Here is a 15955-nt window from a genome sequence, read left to right as displayed (position 1 = left end):
TAGCTGCCTGTCGGGAGCGTGTCAGCTACCTGTCAGCTGTGTTTCTGATGCTGCTGTCAGCCCTTTCTTTCTGCATAGAGTTTGCCTTTTAATGGCCATTTAACTTAATGATAAATATAATTGATATTTATTTTAGACAGAGAAGGTTCAGAAAACATGTGGTAATTAGTAAATAATAGTAATAATCCACAATTAAAACTCCGTACTGTATTCATTTATGATGCTTTCCAACTCTCTGCTTGTTCCACATCACTGTCCGGCACATATTTCAGAATAAAAGCCTCGTGTTAACAAATGAAGGAATTCTGTGCAAAGAAAACCCGCTTTAGGGCTTTTATTTCGAAATGACAGCAGGAAGTGTTGATTTAAACCCCAAACTTTATACATTCTTGGAGGTCTCAAAGTGACTGCGTTTTCCACAGCATTGACTGCTCATATTTCAGAATAAAAGCCTCGTGTTAACAAATGAAGGGATTCTGTCTATAGAAAAAACGCCTGAGGGCTTTTATTTTGAAATGAAAGCAGGAAGTGTTGATTTAAAAAACAAGTTTACTTAACTTTACTTTTTTTTCATCTCCGTACATATTCTACAGATAAACCTCGAAACTGTAGTAAAGTCTTGCTGGTATGAAGTTTAATATACAGTCAATAGATCCTTTCACTGTCTGTGGACATATTCTAGAGATGTCTAGACATGGAAAACTGTAGTAATCTTGCTGTGTATGATGTTCATATACTGTCAATAGATCACCTTCACTGTCTGTTGCTGCTAGGGACACGCAACCGAGAGGCGAGAGGACGAGCGGCTCGCGTGTAAATAGGCCAAGGCCTTCTATTCTATAAAATAGACGTGCGTCTGACGCGCGTCAGACGCACGTCTCATGCGGGCAAGTGTGTCACTCTAACCGGTTAACATGGACGCCGAAATAAAAACAACACGCAGACGCTGCCGTTGCGAGCATGAAGCGGGCAGTGTGCTCCAGGCTTAACTCACCAATCAAGGCAGCGGTAGACTAGCAACTCCGTGTTCTGCAAGGTAAAATTAGTTTTTTCTGGTTGCTTTCAGTTCCCCGTTGGAAACATAGACTGTACAGCTACGACGCAGCCATCTAGATTTCCCGTCCCTCTGTGATGGGGCCCAGGCTGATCCGTGACACGGGTCCATGCTGGGACCTTGCCGGGTCCTTGGCTGAAAGGCTGTCTCACGGCAAGGTAAACCAGTGGAAATATTTGTAGTACAGCATACAACTGATACTGATTTTTTTCAGGTGAGTCTTTCTTTAGGTGGCTAAAAGACATTTTGCTATCGGCTACATCCACAGCAGTACATTGCTTTGCTTCCGTACTGGTACTCCTGTCTGTTTCTCCAAGCTGGAGGTGTGCTGACTGTCATCTACTGTAGGTAACACACTGACTATGGATAAGTACCTCATACATGCCCACTTCAAAACACCTGAACTATCCCTTTAAGATCAGGGCTGTGGTGGTGGTGGAGTAGAATTTTGCTAGCGGTGGATGGTTGGTATAATGATCACCATCTGGAGGTCATACTTTATTCATATTAAACACCACATACAATAAATCAGTGGTGTCACCAGACATTTTGGCTTGTGACCTCTTAATGGGACTGTTTGTAACTTCTTACACGTATAAATCAATCCGGGTTGGTGTCTCATGCACGCTCACGTGTGGCTACAGGGGAGACACCGTAGCTTCGGTCTCCAGGACCGGAGTCTCGGCTGTACTCTGCTCTGCCTGCCTTCACTCACACACCGCGCTCATTCTCGTTCTTTCGCTCTCACGTGCATGCGTGCACACTCCACACTGCAGAAGAGTTAGTTTAGCTCTGAGAATATCTAGTGAATGTACAGTGGACGTTTCTACAGAAATAACTGCTTCAGTTCCTCCAGACCAACAGAGGTTTCCCGTGTCTTGTGAAGTGACGGGGCTCTGCAGAGAGAAACATTATCGTCCCCGACCAAAACTCCGGTGTCTCCCTGTTCCCTCCGGCCGCGTTCGAGCAGCTGAAATATAGAGTGACACTGTGGTTTTAGCTGACGTGTGGCGCCTCACTGTTTTGAGCGATGCTCGTTCATGTCTATGTAGAGCGGGCACAAGCGGGTGCGTGAGCAACAGGACGCTGACATCCGTTGACTTAAAGGCCACAGGTGTCGCTGTTAACAAGACATTTCTGATTCTTACAAACAGTCCCTTTAAAGGACAAAGCTGGTGTTATTCTATATTTTTCTTCTTGTCAACAAATCCCATGAAAAGACCAAAATCAACAACGTGTCAGTCCGCCTCTCAATACTTTCTGACTTCCCTACCCCGCCTGTGTGGGCTGAGCTCCAAGCCCATTGGTTTCTATTGAAGATTTAAATCTTTAAAAACATCTCTCAAATATATAGTTTCATTATTAAGAAAAGCTCAGTAGTTTCCTGCTGGCCGCTGTAGTTTAAGAGACATTACTCAAACTAGAAGGAAATGGTGCATTTGTTAGGGACTCTCTTCAGCGGTGGTATGAAGCTAGGTATTTAGGGCAGCAGAACGGTGTACGTGGGATTGAGTCAAAATAAACTACAGTGCGCGTGTTTATGGTAAAGAACATGTCACCCAGTGCAACAGTGTGGCTCACTGATGTGTTTTTAATAGTTTTTCTCACAACAATGGAGCTCTATGGCAACCCTTTCTGTAGGGACAGTGGTTCTATAGGGAGGGGGCATTTATAAATCAGTGCAATAGTTCTAAAAATAATCTGGCTACATAACCACAAATAAGGTACATGCAATCAACGAGGGGCATACAAAGAATTTTGGGTCTATACTGTATGTTCTCATGGCTATACTGGCCAACGGGACAGATTCTAAGATGAGTCTTGAACATTGGTAAGAAGAACAAGCCTTTTTTAAATTCAGTTCAGTGAAGTGTTTGACAGGGTGGAGGTCTGGACCTGTGGTTTTGCTGCGGTTCCTGATGAGCTGAAAGCAGGCTTCCACTCAGGCTATTAAAGCACACATAACCTGATTAGGGCCTGTGTTGTGTGAAGGAGGCCATGCTGCTGTAGACTCTTAGTCTCCTGGATGCTCTGTACCGCTACGTTACATGTTTTCAACAAGATAAGGCTCTGCTTAAAGGGAAAATGTGCCACCTTTTATGTGGCTGTCCAGTCAGTGTTGATGTAAATGTAGTTGATTGAAGCAATAAATTCCTCAATGCGTACTATGTTGACTGAGAAAGCTGAGTTCGCTGCTGCAAAATCTGTTGTTCTTCCTGCGTCCAGGGCCGTCATTTAACACGGCAGCGACGTACTTTAGTTTGAGGAATGGGAGAGCTAAAAGCTATTTCAGCTTCTAGTCTCCACCTCTGGGTGGCCAGGGGGCGTTCTCTAGATGCCGCCTCAAACACAGAACTTCCTAATCCCGTTGTAAGTACAACTAAATACATACAATATGCAGACATTTACCGCAACATCAGCCCCTTTCTTACCCCAAGTGAGTTCAAGTACCTCAGGGTTTTGTTTGCGAGTGAGGGGACTATGGAACGTGAGATTGTACTGATTCCTCCTGAGCTTCGGTTTGAAGTGAATCCTGTAGCCTACTGACCCGTGTGTTTTACTGTTGCTGTGAGGACATTTCAGTCAAAAATCACCTAAAACACCTAAAAAATAAAGTGAATCCAATGGGTCTTCACGTCCTCAGATGATGGGAGTACATGAAGACTTTTCTACTGGTTCTTGCAGACTAACAGAAGTAATAGCATGCTTTGCTTTTAGTTACGAGACGGACAGTGACAGTTTCAACAGCCACTCTGTGGGCGGGGTCAACTAGCTGAAGGTTGTTCTACCTTTCCACCAGGAAACCCTTATATGGCCTGAAAAATATCACCGACGTCACCAGTTTAAGGAAGTGCTGATCAGCGTTTTTTCCAGACCCATTTTCTGAGAGATGGAGCAGGAGAAAAAGAAAAAGAGAGAAGATGGTCTTTTATGACACTATGGTGACCTGTAGACACACTGGGGACAGATATTGATGTTTACAAGACATGGAAAAGGGCATTTTGCATAATAGGTGACCTTTAAGACCACTTCCTGTAAACCTTGACTTGAAGCCACCGATGGATGGAGCTACTTAATTTCACAGGATGTGAATCAGGAAAAGAAAGCAGTATTATTTTAATTTCTTGTATATGAATGGCACTCAGAGAGCGCAGACCTCCGCCAAGCTGCCTGAGTACGATAGCCCCCCCCTCTCTCCGTGCAGCTTGCGCCATCATCCACGTGTATTTTTGTTTATCTTGAGATCAGCTGTACGTAGCAGAGCAGCGTAAAACACTTCATTCAAACTGACAGAAAACAAAAATAAAACTCACCTAAAACCATCGTCGTTACTCTTTCCAGCAATCACCAAGTGCGCTTTGATCGAACTCAACTGTGATTTCACAGAGCTTAATGTGAAAAAACGCTGAATCTACAGGTGTCCCTCCCTCCCTCCACCCCCCGCTCTCTCTCTGTCCCTCTCTCTGCAGGGCAGAAGGAAAGAGGCTGGGTGAAGCGTCATGGATGCGTCAGAAGTTACACTGCGCATGGTGTTATAGCCTGTGGTGTTAATGCACAGGCTGAACAGAGTTATTAAAAATAATTCCTGAGGCCGGATCATGATCTAGATCGCCACCAAAATGTAATGGGTGGTGCATTGTGCCACACCCCACAATTTTATTCAAATCCACAGCAGACTTTTGGAGTAATCCTGCTAACGGACAAACAAACCAACAAACCAACGCAGGTGAAAACATAACCTCCTTCCTAGGCCTTCGGCTTTGGCGGAGGTAATAACTGTGTCTCTCCATGACTCATCCTGACCTAGTGTAAGGCACCCTTCCCACCAGCACCAACAGTCTTTCTGTCACGGGTTGGGCATTTGTCTCCATGCTGAAGGGCATCAGAAATACCAAGCTTCTGATAGCAGTCACAAAGAGAACAAGTCTGAAAAAATTAAAAGTAAATGTTCTTTTTCTGGTCTGAATTCTTAGAGAACCACAACTCCAAATTGTACAGTTTGAGACCCACTTTAATTGTGTATTATTTGATGTTGTGAGGCTAGTAAATAATTGTAGCCTGATTCCGGACCTTTCTATATTTCCTCCTATTTTTCAGTGATTTAGATAGGTCCGGTGTTATGACCACTGACGACTCTTTTACACACAACCTTCTTTTTCAAAACAACCAAGCCAATCAGAGCTCGGTAGGCAGGATTACCAATTGGGATGTCATCTTCCAGAGCTAGAAAAATGGCGACAGAGAAATAGCCACAAAAGTGGCTACAAGTGGGGTTGAGATTGACACAGCTGTGCGTGTTATTGTAAGTTTACTTACAGAAAATAGCAACTCTTACATCTGCATATTTCTTCAATCAACATGAAAAACATTGCTCCTTGCAAGCTCTACCTCAGCGGGGGGAGAGGGAAGAAATGATTTGTTCATTTGTTTATATAATTACCTTATTTTTCATTCATTTTCTTCTCATTTTTTCTTCATGAATTTTAAAAAAGGACATGTAGGGGAGCTTTATTTCATTTATTTTTCATCACACAACTGTCATTGCATCCTGTCGCTGCATCCCAAAAATAAATGAGTTTGAGCGGAGCATGGCGATGTCTTGGCGTGACACTGCTTGCACTTCAGTTACCACCAACTTTCTGAAGACGCTAATAATTCCACTATAACAGCGTCTGACTATTAGCTCTGATCTTTGTGAATTGGATTGTTTTTGCAATGAGGCTCATTTGCATAGAAAGGGGCTGATTTTGCACCAAATGTATGCACAGTACCTAATTTAAAGGTGCTATTGATAACATTGATAACATTCAGCCACTAGATGTCACATTCTCCCTCTCTCGTTCCATTACATTTACTTCACAACAAGTCGTTGCCAGGCACTTACCATCAATCTCAGCCATTTATCCGTTTTTTTCCACACTAACTGACGACCCAGAGATACCACGTGATACCAACATCGTTTTACTGTTGGCTCACAAGCCTTGTTAGAATTGGAGTCCAAACGTCAGATATCTTCCACAGAGATAAACAAAACATTCATTTTGCACCTGCCAACATTTTTTCAATGATAAATTTGCAATCATAATGATTGTTTTCAGGAAAAGCCATACTTTTATTCGACACCTTTCTAAAGGCTCTGTAGATGTATTATTTTTTAAAAGATATTAGTCTATATAAAAATGTTATCAATAGCACCTTTAAATACGTGCAAATAGCACAGGAGACTAGGGGTGGAACAGTTCACAAAATTCACGGTTGGGTTCATATCACGGTTTTGGGGTCACGGTTTTCTGTTCGGTTTGGTACATTTATGTTACAGCGAGGAGGTGATGTTCTGATTTCAACATGCTTTTCATTTATTTAGCAAAAATAAGATAACAAACAGGGTTCCCGCGGGGTCTTAAAAAGTCTTAAAAAGTCTTAAATTCGACTTGTGTTTGCCTTAACAAAAATATGGCTTACATAAGAAACATAAACACTTCTTCATTGTCAAATCTTAATTGAAAGAATAGTTCTTCTACAGTAATTAGTGCAAACAAAAAAATGCAGCTTTGTTATTTTCATATAAATATGATGTAATTATAGACTACGGCCATCAACATAAATTTAAGCATAAGCTCAACCAGCTTTTACACTAAAAAAAAGAAAAAGAACAGTATACAGTAACAGATTAGTTTTTCCACTCATAAAGTGCAGTATTGGAGGAATACGGTTAGATTTCTGTGCCACTGTATTATTTAAAAATAATTAATAAATATAAAACACATTACAGGGATTGTGCTGCTGGAATAACTGTGTTGCTTAAGTGTCGGCGAGAGGGAATATTATAGCGCGGCTCAAGTAACGTTACGTTAATCATATGCTGAAATCCAGCGTCCTCCACGACTGCATAAGGCTGCATATCTTTCACTATAAACCTCCCCGATGCTGTAGTTTTGTTTTTTGCCCTGTCTGAGTCTGCATGTAGAGGCTGTTAAGATCCTGCGGGGAGAAGGTATTGCCGCTAGCATAAACCACACGTGTTGCACAGTGCTTACACAGTCGCCGTTTTATCGACCACTTTTTTCCGTCATTTTCATGGTAACACTAAATCTGTAATGCTCCCATACAGCAGAGCCAAACGATGCTGGTGGATCCGCTAACTGGACTTTATCGTGTCCACTCGCCATTTCCTTATTTGAGTGACAGCCGCACTTCGTCTGTGCCAACTGAGAAGGGGCTGGGTCACGCACACTGGGTACAACACATGCGCAGTAAGATCTGGTCTGCACTCGCCGAAATTGAGCCAATAGCAACGCACGACCGCAGCTTCAGTTACACTGCGCATGTGTTACACCCCATACCTCAAAACCCATGTCCGCCCGTGTTCCAGCCTCCTTCAATAGGCCTTGATTTCTAGTGTAATAATAAACGGGAGCCTAACTCTACATGAAAAAAAATTAACAATCGGCCTCATAACTTATTTCAAATGAACAGAACAATTCATACACGTCACGAACCGTGACTAGCGAACCGAACGGTTGGGATTTTTTTACCTGAACCGTTCCATCCCTACAAGAGACACTACTTGGCAGCCCAGTTAGGGGTGCATTTCACCCTTTGAGGGTGCTTTGAGAATTACAGGGTTTCTTTTTGTCTTTTTTGTGCAGGTTTCCACGGCCAAAAGCCATGCAATCCTTTTGTGAATTCACCTCTGAGGGGGACTCAGACTCAGCAGGTGATGAAATAACATGAATGAAAAGGGAGAGTCAGTGCTAATGTTAGCAAGCTAATTCAACTAATTTCCAATTTCTGAGTGGAAGGTAGTTAGCTTGCTAGCTTCCACTTTTTCAACCTAACAACCAACAAACCTAACAGCACGGGGTATCCTCCCTAATGTTGAAGGATGTAAAGAGACAGCTTCTATTACTAAATGTTAATAACCAACGCTATGTGGAAGTTGACAATGTGTCTCTTAGTGATGGGAAACATTCCCAAAGGCTTTCCTATAGACAGTGTCCCCCAAGTATGATCAAACAGTTTTATCCTCTTTTGAAAAATGGGAAATATAGACAATGTTTTCTGTATAAAAAAGTGAGAATGAACATGATTCATTTGCTTTGGTCAAACACAGGACAAGAGGTTGCTAGGAAACAGACTTAGAAGAAAGTATATTTGACACTGTGGGAATGTCATTGGCGCTCAGAGACTCAGTGATCAGTGATCAGCTGCTGCTGACCGAAGTACAAAAAGCCCGATACAATGGCCTTGATAAAGCTGCTCCTCAGTCAGTTTCATTTGAATGTGGAAGTATTCAAAGCAGTGCAGTCAAAGGAATGAATTCACTGGAGAGTTTTTACAGTCAATATTTCTTTCTGTTTCTGCACACAGAACTAACTTTGTTTATTCGTTTTGTTATACAATACAGAGTTTTCTATTATGTCGGTTATATGTGCATCACAAATCTCCTATTAGGGTTTGACTGGTCTGGTTCTATTAAAGACAGTGCTTGCACTAGTTTTGTTATCATGTGCTAGACTGACTAATAAAGTAAATGTGAAACTTGATTGAGTATTATCAGGCGCAATTCAGGGTTAAATATCTTGCCCGAGGACACTTCGACATTTGGAATGGAGAGGCGCCGACCCTCCGATTGGTGGGCGACCCGCTCTACCTCTGAGCCACAGCCGCCCCATATTTGGAGGCAGTAACTGCAATCAAGCGCTTTCTGTAACAGAATAAGGTTTCAGCACTTCTCCACTGGTAGTTTGGCCCACTCTTCTTGTGCAAACTGCTCCACTTCTCTCAAATTTGGTGGGTGCCGCCTCCCAACTGCAAGTTTCAGCTCTTACCATAGATGTTCCACGGGATTCAGATCAGGACTCAAAGTAGGCCTCTTCAGAATGGTCCAATGTTCTCTTCTCATCCGTTCATGGGTGCTTTTTGATGTATGTTTGGCGTCATTATCCGACTGGAAGACCCGTGACCTGTGACCAAGAGACATCTTTTAGACACTGGGCTGTATTTTTTGCTCCAGAATGCCTTGATAGTCTGCTGATTTCATTCTGTCCTGCACAGATTCAAGGCACCCAGTGACTGTGGCATTAAAGCAACCCCAACACTTCCCTGAGCCTCCTCCATGTTTCCTGGTAGGCATGGTGTTCTTTTCTTTGAAGGCTTCATCTTTTTCTTCTGTGAACATAGGGTTGGTGTGATTAACCAATAAGCTCTAATTTTGTCTCGTCTGTCCAAAGTACATTCTCACAGAAGGGCTGTGGCTTGTCTACAGTACAGTCTGGCTTTTTGGTGTCTCCCTCTTAGAAGTGGGGTCTTCCTGGGTCTTCTACCATAGGAGCCCATTTTCCATTCCATTTGAGCAATCCTTCTTTTCAGCCTCGGGCCACGTCTTGAGATGTTGGCTACTGTCCCACTCCTGTAGACCTTAAACTTCTTAATAAATAGGCCTTGGGTTTCTTAATAATATTGGCATTAGTGGTCAAAGGGACATCAAGCTCTTTGGAGAAGGTCTTATAACCCTTACGCTAACGACGCCTGGCTTTTACCTTTTTTTAATCTCTGCTTATCCTTCTGTTTTCCATGTTCAATGTGATGCACACAGTGGCACAAAACAGCAGATTGAGTAATTTTCTCCTTTTACTCACTGCATGAGTGATTATAAGATTGAAACCCACTCTGATACTAATTAAAACACAATAATTTGCTTAAAGTATTACTACAAATCAAGTATTTCTTACAAAATCTGAAGGGTACTAATACTGTCCATTTTAAAATGTCTGTTTTGTTTTGTTTCACTGTAAATTAGGAATGCACCGATCCGACTTTTTAGTCCCTATAGCGATACCAGGGCTTTGGGTATTGGACGATACTGAAATACCGATGTGATATCAGTGTTTAATTAATAAGCTGTGTGCCTCACTGTGTGGAAGTGACTGGGATCATTCTATTATGTGTAAGGAAACATCAAGCTTGACATAAACATTGCTTTCCTAACTTTGTAAAACAAAACAAAATGTAACCAATATATATATATTTATTACATCGATTCTCATTGGTCAATCACAGTGTTCTGCAGTCTGTAATTTCTGTATAACAGACCGTTGCTATGTATAACAGACCGTTGCTATGTATAGCAGACCGTTGCTATGTATAACAGACCGTTGCTGTGTATAACAGACCGTTGCTATGGGCGCAGTTCAGATGTTGTTTTTGTGTCAAAATATTGATTTCTTCAGTAAGTAGCCGTGTAATAAGCGGGATAATGTATAGCTAGCGGGTCATTGTTGTGAAAGAATCCCCTTCAGGGCGGTGAGAGACCCCTCCGCTTTGCATCGGCAGCCTCACTGTCGGGAATTCTTTCACAACAATGACCGGCTCGCTGTTGTCCCTTCTTTTTCTCCCCCTTTCATAATGTACACTGTCACTGTTGAATAAAGGCAAAAAGCCCCAAAAAATTATCTTGAATTTTTAAAATGAAATTGAATAGATCGGCCCCATTGTCACCGATATCCAATCCAGCGATTTGAGTCAATATCGGCCCGATATCTGATCCGGTGTCGGTATCGGTGCATCCCTGCTGCAAACCAAACATAGTCATGCATTGATAATAAAAGATCTTTTAATTTCAACACTGTTAATGGTGATTGGTGCATTATTTTAATAAAATGCAAGGGTACCAATATTTCTGGCCATGTCTGTATGTTTCAGCTCTTGTTTTTGTCTTTGGTTCTGAAAGTGAACTGAGTGCAGCTACTTCAACTGAGACACACCGGATCCCTGTGGTATCTTCTTTGGCTGAGAGAAACAGGGCAGCATATTGTCCCAGTGCATTCTGCCCTCCATCATCCAGTTGTAACGCTTTGCATAGATTACCCACTGCTGTTGTAGTCTCCGAGGGCAGGACATTGTGTGTATGAATGAGGTGTACAGTTTGATAGCTGCTTCAGTCGTGGCATTAATCTTCAGGGCCATTACATAAACACATGCACCCACGTTACTGTTGCAGAGTAGTAAGTAGTAAAAAGTACTAAACATTGCAGAATCACTTCATTGTGCAAAAATATGTTTTGTTTTAATAAATCAAATCGTAAAAAAAGTAAATAGATATGAATGCTGGGAAGCTTTGTACTCAAATGAGAGGTTGTGGCATATTATGCTGCATAGAAGAGTAGCAGTCCTTCATAATTCCATAGAAATCTGCACTTTACCTGTTTTCAGTGTTTAGAATTATAGTTATCTTTGACAGTCTGAAAGGAAATAATTGATAATAGCCGTTCTTTACATTTTCCACATGCATTTGTCACCCCTGCTTTTCCTTACTTGACACAGCAGCCTGAAACAAACCTTCCATCCTTGAATTGTGCATCTGTAGCGGTGACTCACCCCCCTGATGATGTCACACCTCCTTCGTTGCCATGGCAGTCGTCATGGCAACCAGTGTCTAGGTTCCTGTAGCAGAGACGAGAGCGATTCTGACGAAGAAGCTAAAGGGGTTAATATTGATAGCTTGGTCTAATTCTATTCCCCATCCACAGTCCAGCTTTATTCTTCTCTGCTCATCGGTGTTGGGCACAGATGTCTTCTGTGTAACTAAGAAAACACTGTGAGAAAGGATGCACTGTCACACCAAAACAACAAGTGCAATAGATAGTCCCTGTGGGAAAGCATATGCAGCAATGACTGTCAGTGAGAGTAGTGTAGCTGTATAATGGAGGATGAACCCAACTAACCCCATTTCATTCACCTTTTCAAACAGAAGTCTTCTGTGCTTTCATTAATTGTATGCAACATAGAAGTAGAAGATTATGATATATTACTGGTTGTTTGCTCTCTGAAGGTTATTGTATAATTACCTTTATATTTAATGATAATAATAATAATCTAGTTGTATAGCACCTGTTCACGCGCGTAGAAGTAATACTGGCCAGCCACAGAACAATGCATCGCCCTCTGCAAATAAATAGAACATATTCCAACAATGTAATCCATCAAATTACACTTAAGAATGTTCTCTTACTAATGATTCAATTCAGAGTGAAAACCAATGACTACGTTAGCTAGCCAGCTAAAGCTGGGTGGTGTTGGCTGGCTGGGACCCGTTGGTGGTGGTGGTGGTGGTGGTGGTGGGTGGCTCAGCTAGTTGAAGCCAAGCAATGCTAGCCCTCCGAGACCCGCCAGTGATAGTGAACCGGTCGGCTGGCATTGCTTGGCTTTGGCTGGCTGGGTCGTTCACTATCACTGGCGGGCTCCGGCCGGCCAACACCACCCGGCTCCAACCAGCCGAGCCACCCGTCACCACCGGCGGGTCCCGGCTGGCCGGCACTGAGTGGCTTCAACCGGCTGGCCAGCTGACGTAGTCACCCAGAGCCATTCTGAATGACTCGGAGTGACCGTGTTAGCCGGCCGGCTGGAGCTGGGCGGTGTTGGCTAGCTGGGACCCGCCGGTGATAGTGAATGACTATGTTAATTTATGTGCTAGGTAAAGTTGTCTAACTTAATTGAGGTCTGTTCAACACGACAGTGACAGCTGGTACTTTTCTTGTGGTCCGGCAGCAGCATCCAAGAAACATGAGAAATCATCAGGGAAAGAAAAAGGAGCAGGTCAGCTCAGCCTATTTATGATATTCTATTAGTTTATTCAGTTAGACACACTCACTGCCGTGTAAAACACACTGGTATCCGTTGTTTCGGAAAGAAAACAAACAAATGTTGTACCGAATAAAGTTAAAGATGTATTTTAAGTGACTGCGTCATTTTTTTTATGATATCACGATAATATCGTTATCGTGATATTTTTGCCACAATAATCGTATTGAAAAAAAATGTATATCGTGACAGCCCTAATACACATACCGTTATACCCATGGCTTCATGTACCCCCTTATGCACCCCTTATTAGTTCTACATAATGCTGCTATGCTAATGTGTGTGACCTGTGTGTTTTTTCTGCTTCAACATGACAGTAATTCCACTAACCACTGAGCCCTAATCCACTTGAAGCAACAGTTGACACTGAAAGCTGAAAGTAAAAATTGACAAAAATAAGTAGTGTGAAATAATAAACTCAGCTGTTGTGACATACCATGTTTTTCCACCTTTCCACAGTGTGCAGGGATGATGGATATCTGTGAGCTGTTAGTCTGTTTAATACACAGGAAGATGTCATATAGTCTGTGTGTGTGTTTAAGGGAATTAAATAGTTGTACTACTGCCTATGTTAAAGCCGCAGTAGGTAGAAATGGAGCAAATATGATTGAAAAAAAGTTATTTTTATAAAACGGTCACTATATCCTAGTAGTGTATGAGACAGGTCATCTGAAAAAAAAATCATGTGGCTCTGTTTCCTCCGGTGCTCCTAACGGCATCTGCAAGATTTCACAGACTGGAGGAAAACAAGCAGTCAGAGCTGATCTGGAGTTTGTCGTCCAGCTGCCATCTATGAGAGCCGGCTGTCAATCACTCACAAACTCCGATCAAACAGTCAAACGAGGCAGCGCTAATCAAATATTAATCAATATTCTGTTAATGTAATGCCTATTTCACCCCTCAAATGTTCTCAGAAACATCTTGTAGTGTACTGTTTAGCTGTAAAATGAGAAAGACTGTGACCCGGCAGCCATGTTGGGGTCAAGTTGAGGAAATACCAAGCAACGCCCCCCAGCCGGAGCACAGCCAATAGGAACGCTCTCTCTCTGAAATTACCTGTGATTGGCCAAAGTCTCCCGTCACGAGCTAGATTTTCTAAAGCCTGAAAACAGAGCCATGAGGAGGAGCAGAAGTCTAGTTATCTCTCAGAACACTTGAATCACAATATGCTGCAAGGTTATTATGGGATTTTTGCCCAATGATGCCAAAAGATTGTTGCCTACTGAAGCTTTACTTGTTACAATTTTATTTTATAAGTGATGTCGTGGTCCATGTAAAGTTTCTCAGTACACTTTTGCATTTTAAAGAAGTACTTTAACATCAAACATCCCTGGTATCAGTCTCCTCATCTAAGTTAAGTAGAGCATTTTCCAAAATGTTAAAAACATTTCCCTTAAAAAAAGTCAACTAATGAAAGGTAGGAAACTTCATTACGTTGTCTAGAATTATATAAAAAAAAAAAATGTTAAATGTAAAATTACAATTTTGGACAGAAAATAGAAAATCTGGAGAAGTTTCGTCTCAGAATGTTGTGAAAAGTAATTCTGGATCATGTCTTTTCTCCGCAGGATCTCATCTGTGCCCTCGGAGTTTAGACTGTGCCCGGGCAGGACGAGACTTCTGCCAGCCCGGCAGCTCACACTGCGGCCCCTGTCTGCACCCTCTGGTGGAGAACTCCCATGGTCACTGTGTGGTCAAGAAGAGGCATGCTTCCCACTCCATTAAAGGTAGGTGGTAGCACTAAATCCCTGCATTGCTCATTATTGTCCAAATTATAAAACAACATAGAGCATACATAATTGATATGGTAAATGGACTTTCATTTATATAGCGTCTGTCTAGTCTTCAGACCGCTGAAAGAGCTTTACACTACATGCCAACATTCACCCATTCACACACACATTCACACACTGATGGCAGAGGCCGCCATGCAAGGAGCCAACCTGCCCATCAGGATCTGATCTAAATACTCATTCACACACCGATGGCACAATCTTTGGGAGCAATTTGGGGTTGATATAAAATGTAAACATCCCATTTAGAAAATGCCATGCCAAATGCCAATCTGCCTGTAAACACCTCTGTCTTTCAAACATGCCCCCAGTTTATAACACAGGCATTCTATTTAAAGTCCAAGCTGAGTATGAACAGGATGAACAATACTCCATGACTGTGTCAAATTTCAGAATCACCTTTATTGGCTAAGTATGTTTTACTAGGGCTGTCAAAGTTAACGCAATAATGAGGCAAAAACACAAACAAGTGTGTAATTTTAGCCACAACACCATGGAAATAAATAGAATACATATTAGTGTTAGGCGATATGTTAAAATTTTCCAACCTGCCACCGTTAGCCCTACAACCGGTGATTGCATTGCTCTTGGTTAGTCTTTCCACCAATCAGCAAGTCTGGTTTGGTCAAAATAAACCCTTATTTCACCAAGTTCGATGTGAAAATACGCCGGCTCTACACGCTGTCTCTCTGCCAGCTGGCTGAGCAGGCAGATGTGCGGCTCTCGGTCTTCGGAGACAGACCATTAAATTATCAAAATAAAATGACAAAAACTGCCCCAAAACAACAACAACCGGCCATGTATTAATGTGACTATAGAACACAATGGGACAACAACCATATGAACTGTGCTTAATGCCATCCAAATGGTGCAGCTGTGGCTCAGAGGTAGAGCGGGTCGCCCTTCAATCGGAAGATCGGCAGTTCAATTCCCAGCTCCTCCAGTCCACATGTCGAAGTGTCCTTGAGCGAGGTACTTAAGCCTAAATTGCTCCCGAAGGCTGTGCCATCAGTGTGTGAATGGTAGTATTTAGTAGGGCTGTCAATCGATTCAAATATTTAATCGTGATTAATGGCGTGATTGTCCATAGTTAATCACCATAAATCGCAAATTAATCAAATTTTTTTATCCGTTCAAAATGTACCTTAAAGGGAGATTTTTCAAGTATTTAATACTCTTATCAACATGGGAGTGGGCAAATATGCTGCTATTTTTTGAAAATCAATTAACAACACAGAACAATGACAGATATCCACCAGAAACCCTCACAGGTACTGCATTTAGTATGAAACAATATGCTCAAGTCATAACATGGCAAACTGCAGCCCAACAGGCAACAACAGCTGTCAGTGTGTCAGTGTGCTTGCAGATCTTCACCTTAGCTTTAAAACTAAGCCCACTACAACCTAAAAATCACAAGATGTGTGAATGCGTTAAAGAAATGAATGGCGTTAAAACAAATTAG

The 15955-nt window shown here is 42.2% G+C and overlaps 1 protein-coding gene across 1 annotated transcript in view; it reads left to right on the top strand.

Annotated features, from left to right (window-relative positions):
- npdc1b (neural proliferation, differentiation and control, 1b) overlaps window positions 1-15955 on the top strand; it is a 43528-nt gene that overhangs the window by 10449 nt on the left and 17124 nt on the right. The window contains exon 3 of the mRNA XM_037778371.1: window positions 14266-14424. Coding sequence (XP_037634299.1) covers window positions 14266-14424 — 159 coding nt within the window. The remainder of the gene's footprint in view (window positions 1-14265; window positions 14425-15955) is intronic.

Source organism: Sebastes umbrosus, chromosome 8, assembly GCF_015220745.1.
Source record: "Sebastes umbrosus isolate fSebUmb1 chromosome 8, fSebUmb1.pri, whole genome shotgun sequence".
NCBI lineage: Eukaryota > Metazoa > Chordata > Actinopteri > Perciformes > Sebastidae > Sebastes > Sebastes umbrosus.
The sequence above is the reverse complement of the archived record's forward strand: the minus strand, read 5'-3'. Positions and strand labels throughout refer to the sequence as shown.